The sequence below is a fragment of the Sinocyclocheilus anshuiensis genome, unplaced genomic scaffold, assembly GCF_001515605.1.
Source record: "Sinocyclocheilus anshuiensis isolate Anshui unplaced genomic scaffold, SAMN03320099.WGS_v1.1 scaffold826, whole genome shotgun sequence".
In the NCBI taxonomy this organism is placed as follows: domain Eukaryota; kingdom Metazoa; phylum Chordata; class Actinopteri; order Cypriniformes; family Cyprinidae; genus Sinocyclocheilus; species Sinocyclocheilus anshuiensis.
This window is the reverse complement of record NW_015536492.1, coordinates 142587-150219: the sequence shown is the minus strand read 5'-3', so window position 1 is coordinate 150219 and position 7633 is coordinate 142587. Positions and strand designations below refer to the sequence as shown.

The following is a 7633-nucleotide window of genomic DNA, read 5'->3' as shown; positions in this document are numbered from 1 at the left end:
TAAAATGTAAGATTAAGTTAATTAAAATAATTATAATTAAACTGTTTATTCTATTGATGTTTAAAAAATAAAAACAGAATTACACATATATTTAAAAAAATTATACACATTTTTACAACATAATAGATTTTATTACAATAAAATGATAAAATAATATAATACAAGTGAACTAAAATGTAAAACTATGGCCTATTTATTTAAAATCTCTCACCTCACACAGCATATATAAGTATGTACGCTTAACATTAATCTTTATGCTAAATTAATAGCTTAGGTTTTTGTCTGGTTTTCAAGAGATAAATTCTCTTTGTGCATCAAAGGACGGATGAGTCAGAGAGGGAAGTATGAGAAACAGCACAGTGATATTTATAGCTATAGCCTATATCATATTTTACTCCTTTCAATGATAACATTGCATTCAAACGTACAGGGATTTTTAGATTAATTTATTCAACTTGTTAAAAAGACATGTTGAAACTAGGAGATTTTGCTGAATGCAAGTCAAGCCCTTGATCTCATGAACACTCTCCCTCTGTTGGTGGGATTCTCTTTTTGCCTCTCACAGTCAGCTCAAACTGCAGCACGTGAAGCTCTTGATAAGGTGAACGACTCAACAATCCTTGACAACTCATAATAACGGCGCATTTCTCATTCCAGGAGGCTACGAGAACTTCCATTCCCATTACCCCGAGCTTTGCACTGAAACCAAGTCTGTGGATCTGAGTGAAGACAAAAGTGAAAGAGGCGTCAGCAGTCACTGTGACAAACTGGGTTCTCGCCACAAACCAGACTATGATCAGGTAAGAGAGAAGAAAGCGAGCTGTTGTTTCCTCATTTTAACCCACTTCCACCGAAACCACTTCCTCTAACTGTTGGAGTTTCTGCAACAACTCCCCCTCTAATATGAGTCCAAAAACACAGAAAAGACTATGTGGTTAAAGATTCTACTCCATATATGTATGTATGTAACCCAACCATCCATCTACCCAAACCAAAGAGCCCCCTTACAATCCTTCAAAGACATCCAACGGACATCTGAGGTCCTTTTATGTCTGACCTTTAGTCTGCTGTTCAGTTTTTATGATAAGGTCAAACAGTGTTAGGTGGTGAATCTGTTTTGAGAGTTTCAGTTTTGATATCTGTTTATTGTTGTTATTTTTCAGGGACGGCCGGTGGAGATCTTGCCTTTCCTATACCTGGGCAGTGCCTATCACGCCTGTAGACAGGACTATCTCAGTGACCTCCGCATTACAGCGCTGCTGAACGTCTCACGCAGGGACTCGCGGCCTGCCAAAGGACTGTATGACTACAAATGGATCCCGGTGGAGGACAGTCACACGGCAGATATCAGCTCACACTTCCAGGAGGCCATAGATTTTATTGGTAAATAGTGTATATATACTATAGTTGTGTGTGTGTGTGTATTAATTATTTTTAAATTATTTAATAATTTTGATTCCTTTTTATTTTTCATTTTATTTTGTAATTAATTATTTTATTTCATGTTTAATTTTGTAATTTAATTATGTTATATAATTTTTATTTTATTTTTATTTTTTATATTTTACATTTAATTTAATTATTTAATTATGTGTTATATATCATTTGTTTTTTTATTATTTTTTTTTTTATTTAAAGCTGTTTTTAATGATTTAAGTTATTATTTTTTTTAGTTTAGTGGTCTGAGCATACACAGTTTTCCAGTCTGAGCACTTTAGTCTCACATTCGGATGTGGTTAAAACTGATATGATATTATTACTTGCTTCAGTGGGTTATTAATAAGAATAAGAAGTTTTAAATGACAACATCTTTAGTGTCATGTAAACTTCACCCGTATGGCTAAAACCATTCCCAGAACTGAGCACAGACCTATAGATAGTGGAGCTTATTTCAGGTCGTGTAAAAATAAGACTTCCTCTGCTTTACTAACACATAATTTCCATAATCCGACTGGACAGCACCTTTATTTACACCTACAAATCCCATGTTACTTGTATTCTCGGAAATGCAATTAATACCAACTCCTACTGAAAAAAAATAAATAAGATAAAACATAAAGATAAAGAAAGATAAACGGACATGCCGCTGTGAGTCACAGGTTAGACTAATCCAAGATCATAGAAGTGGCCAGTGTGTCAGTGGATGAGTCGATGATTAGTGGCGTTAGGTGTGTTTGTGTGCTAAGAATGGACTGGCATGTGTTTTGTAGGTTGTTCACGGCTTCCTTATCAGGTGAATATGTTTACACAATGATCTGAGAGTGTTTAAGGCTATTTATGGGTGTTTTGCAGGAAGCTTGTCCTGAAACTGAAACTGAAAGGTTCTTTGGTGAACCAAAAATGCTGCTTCTATGACATCACTGCATAAAAAAGCCAAGTAGACGTTGTTTACATAGACTTCACATATGACCAAAACTCCCAGCTTGACCTGTATTCATATTTCAGTTTCTCTAGTGAGGCTTTAACCATGTCATCCTGCCATTCAAGGACTTTGACTCGCATATCCCACATTTCATTCGAATATACTCAAGTTTCATTTACATTTGTCTGAATACAGCATTACGTAAGAGACCGTGAGGTGATTTGGTCTCCCGCAGGAAAGCGATAGCAGTGAAGTGAAAGAATAATCCATCGAAAGCTTCGGCTAATGAGTGTGTGGTAATATTTAGGCGCATTAGGGAGTGTGATAGTCATTATGACGCCCACAGCTCGGCACCGCTCCGCTCCAGATGGGCTTCAGGCGTGATTCACACCAGCAGGTTTTGTTTTAAAGAGACCAGCAGCGAAGGATCTCGCATGAACACGCGCTTCACTTCTTCAGATTCCAATGAGGCTGGAATCTGCTTAGCTGTATTAAATTAGACAGGAATACACAATCAGAGCTTTCCATAATGGTGTGAATTTATGGATTTGTGCGTCAGAGCTTTCTGGGGTGGAAATGAAATTGATATGACATTACGATAAAAAAGGGTCAGGGAGGAAATGAATTAGCCGAGCGATAATGAACTGAGGATATCAGAAGAACTGAAAAATAACCAGGATTGTGTTTCACTCGTTCCCTCTCACAACTCTATAACACAGCACCATTTAATGGCATTTACACATTGTAATGTTATGTAAACATATTTTACATACCAAAATTAATGTGCTCAAACTATAAGTAAGCCATTCATACATTGTAAAAAAAATATTTTAGAAAATACAATTTCAGTCTTTCTATTTCTAAATTTCACATTTAATTTGGTGTTACTTGCAGTTTCTTTTTGAAGATTCAAGTCCAGTCCAGCATAGCAACGCTGACTCAACCAATGGTGTAAATTTGGGGCGGGGCTATTTGTTTGACTGGCCAATGGCAGATGAGGGGCGTGTTTGGGGAACTTGTTTGAAAACAGTCATTGTTATTTTGTCTGGTGCTGCTACTTCACCTTTTATTATTTTTTCTTTCTTTCTTTTCCATAAGTTTAAAAGTGCACGGGACACTTCTGTTGTTTTTAAATGTGCTTTACAAATAAAGTCTGGCTTGAAGTTTGACTTAAAAGACGGTCTGTATTTTTGGTGACTCGTGCTGTTAATTCAAGTGCTTTTGTAATGAATTCGTGTTCTTTTCTCTCCACAGAACGTGTGAAAGAAGAGGGAGGTAAAGTGCTGGTCCACTGCGAGGCTGGAATCTCTCGTTCTCCCACAATCTGCATGGCGTACATCATGAAAACCCAACGGTTGTGCTTGGAGCAGGCCTTTGAGGTCATCCGACAGCGGCGTGCCATCGTCTCGCCCAATTTTAGCTTCATGGGTCAACTACTGCAGTTCGAGTCGGAAGTGGTTTCTTCCGCGCCTCCGTCCGTCACTCCTGCCACTCAGGAGACACCCACCTTCTTTAGTGGCGACTTCACACTCGAAACGGAAAACTTCGAGTCCTCGGTTTTCACCTTCCCTACCTCCTTCCTGACACCAATGCCCATCCAACCATCGGTTCACCAGTTCAAACTGAGTCCAATAACTGCGCTGCCTTAAACCGGCTGTCTGACTCATTGCAGTCTCAGTGTACTTGAAAATTAAAGGACGGGTGAACGGAACAAAGCAATGGACTATCACAGGGAATAAAATGCTTATGTTTTCATATTAAAAAAAAAAAATCATTGAAGACAGTGTTTGCTTTTTTATTTTGTTTGCCTTAGAGAAAACCACTGCACAATGATTACACTGCAATACCTGCCTTAGCTCGATTATGTTCTGCCTATCAACAGCGCCTAGCTGAGCAAATTAAATTATTATTATTTTTTTTTTACAGTTTCTTTTTTTATGAATTGTGGATCTGTTAATAAACATTTTTACAGAAGTGCAAAAATGTGTTCATGTTGTCGGTTTATTATTAGCCGGTTTAATTTACTTTGCTATGTTTTACAGTTTTTAAAGGGGTCATATGATGCTGCTAAAAAGAACATTATTTTGTGTATTTGGTGTAATGAAATGTGTTTATGCGGTTTAAAGTTAAAAAAACAGCTGTGATTGGCCAGCTATCCAGTGCGTTGTGATTGGCCGAATACCTCAAGCGTGAGACGGAAATGTTACGCCCCTCACCATACTGTTGATGCCGTGTCCCGGAGCGACCAGACAAAAACATTAAAACCCATTATAAACGCGGCATTCATTGCATCCAGTGGGGACATAATTACTGAGCTGCAGCGTCAACAATACTACAGCGAGAATAAAAGTTACGCCTTCTTTCTTTGCGTGAACATTTGGGCACCGTTATGCAAATCTTCCCAGATCGTGACGTAGACATGTGGGGGCGTGTTAGAACGAGCCGTTTTAGGTAGGCGTGGCTGACTCTGAACTTTTATAAAGAATATCTCTTTGGATTTGAGACTTTAGTCTTTGCAACTTTACAGATCTTCTTTATGCACAATCAGCTTGTAACACTCCAAAGAGAAAGGAAAAATTGAAATCGCATCATATGTCCCCTTTAAACACAATCTGCAGATACCCCCCCATCCCCCCCAAAAAGCAAGAATATTCCACCACCTCATGCCTTTGTTATTATACTGACAGACTATAAACGTTTGCCCTCACAAAAAAATTGAAGGAGTTTACGCCACAGTAAAAAGACACTATAGTGACCTCTGCTGTGACAAATACTTTAGAAATATTTACATGTATTATTATTATTATTTTTTGAGGGGAATATACATAATCCCTTCTTCACACTACATGCAAAAGCAACTCAAATTTATTTTGACTCCCATTTAGGATTCACACTAGACACATTGACTCTACAAAGCAGAGTTTCGGAATGCAAAAAGCACATTGAATTGCACTGAATATGCTTTAGGAATATATTCATCAACAAAATAATTAGCAATAAAAGCTTTTGTGGCACAATATTAAGATAACACATTCTTTGGACAAAAGACGTGTGTTGGGCTTCATGAAAGCATACAGGCACACAAACAGCAATTGCTATTCACCAAACCTGACTGAATCCAGAAGTAAGCAGTTTGTTTTTCGTTTTGTGTACATTAACTATAATATTAAACTACGTTATTTACTAGTTGGGAATGAATTTTATTCCCTCCTTGTTATCAATCAATAATTACCCTCGCACACCTGTAGGTAATCCATAGGTGCGTGGGGAAAACGACCAAAAAAAAAAAAAAAAAGTGTTGGGTGTAATGCATTACCAATTACTTTTCCTTGAAAAAGTAAAGTAAGGGATTACTTTTAATTTTTATGTCATTTAATTACAGTTACTAGACTATATAGCGCAATTCTATATAAAACAATAGTGAATTTAACACCAAAATTTAACATCTAACTATAAATGTACATTCTTAATGTAACCTTGGGCCCATACTTCGGTCAGTTCAAGAATAATTTATGCAATTTTATATTATTTATTTGAAAGAATTAAAAGAACAGCTTATGTCTATCCTTGTATTGTTCAACTGGTCGAGGTTAAAAGATTTATAAAGTAATTAGTAGGCTAGTTAGCCTATCAATTTTTTTTTTTTTTACAGTAACTTAACCAACACTGCTAGTAACCAATAACACTTTTTTTTTCTGTATAGCACAGCAGTTATGCAAGTTTAAAGGTGTCATATGATGTTGCTAAAAAGAACATTATTTTGTGTATTTGGTGTAATGAAATGTTTATGCGGTTTAAAGTAAAAAAAAACATTATTTTCCACATACTGTACATTATTGTTGCTCCTCTATGCCCCGCCTTTCTGAAACGCGTTGATTTTTACAAAGCTCATCGGTCTGAAAAAGCGAAGTGTGCTCTGATTGGCCAGCTATCCAGTGCGTTGTGATTGGCCGAATACCTCAAGCGTGAGATGGAAATGTTACGCCCCTCACCATACTGTTGTATTTTCTCAGCGACCAGCACAGATCAGCTCTAAGCATGAAGAAGCAGATATCGTCCTCTTTTGGAAGGCCAAACAAAGTAGTTTCGCTTTCACAACGAAACACACAGCGTCTCCACAACATGGCGGCAGCAACAATACTACAGCGAGAATAAAAGTTACGCTTCTTTCTTTGCGTGAACATTTGGGCGGCGTTATGCAAATCTTCCCACATCGTGACGTAGATATGTGGGGGCGTGTTAGAACGAGCCGTTTTAGGTAGGTGTGGCTAACTCTTAACTTTTATAAAGAATATCTCTTTGGATTTGAGACTTTAGTCTTTGCAACTTTACAGATCTTCTTTATGCACCACGAGCTTGTAACACTTCAAAGAGAAAGGAAAAATTGAAATCGCATCATATGACCCCTTTAAGTGTGAATAAAGAAAGAACGATCGCTGTATTCATGTATGGTACTTTTGTTTTATTTTATTTTAATTAAAAGGATTAAAAGTTTTTCCACTTTTCTTTAAATAATAAATGAAACGTGGAATTGTATTTCAATAACAAATGAAACGTGTGAAAGTACAATGTTCGGTAACAATCAAAGAGCACAGCATGCTTTATTACACAGAGCAGCTGTCTTGGCGCCCAATCTCTACCTCGAAGGACTAAACTAACAGAAATAGGGGTAGCGTTGCAGACGAAATGGATATGAAACTAATGAAACAGCAAGAAGCTCATTAAACAATCAATTATTAATAAATGTACTTGATTTATATTGATATATGAAGTCCCTGAGCTCCATTTACTACTCCTTTGAACATTTATAATAAACAATACATATTAGTCTCCCTAAAAAGTCAAGTAGACTCGTCCGTTCGTCCCGCCTCTTTCGCCATTTTGACTGTTATGTCTGTTTCGTGAGGGGATGGAAGGAACAATTTGATAGTACAGAAGAGTAAATATCGGACAGATTCATCCGGTGTGCAGATATATTTATCTTCACTTAACCCTTCTTCTCTCTGAGGAGGAGGGTGTTTGATTCGGCTGGTTTCTGAGGAGAGTTTTGTGCATAAGCCGCCATGTACATTAAACAGGTAAGAGACTGAGATGCGGCTCACCCGCTGCGTGTGAAATTATGATTTATATGTTGAATTATGCGATTAAACTACTTATTCACATATGTCAAATGTGCACAAAACGCATTTTTCTTAATCTTGAGCATGTTGGGTTGTAGTTTTTGAGAAGTACACGGCCTTCAATGAAGTTAGCATTAGCTTTAGCATTAGC

At 37.1% G+C, this 7633-nt stretch overlaps 2 protein-coding genes across 2 annotated transcripts in view; both read left to right on the top strand.

Moving 5' to 3' along the window:
• Positions 1 to 4278, top strand: part of dusp5 (dual specificity phosphatase 5) — a 6101-nt gene extending 1823 nt beyond the window's left edge. Inside the window, 3 exon segments of the mRNA XM_016482154.1 lie at positions 658 to 800; positions 1164 to 1383; positions 3617 to 4278. Coding sequence (XP_016337640.1) covers positions 658 to 800; positions 1164 to 1383; positions 3617 to 4011 — 758 coding nt within the window. The 3' untranslated portion in view covers positions 4012 to 4278.
• Positions 4279 to 7218: 2940 nt separating this feature from the next.
• LOC107685530 (structural maintenance of chromosomes protein 3) overlaps positions 7219 to 7633 on the top strand; it is a 24729-nt gene continuing 24314 nt past the window's right edge. The window contains exon 1 of the mRNA XM_016482143.1: positions 7219 to 7440. Within this exon, the coding sequence (XP_016337629.1) occupies positions 7426 to 7440 (15 nt within the window). The 5' untranslated portion in view covers positions 7219 to 7425. The remainder of the gene's footprint in view (positions 7441 to 7633) is intronic.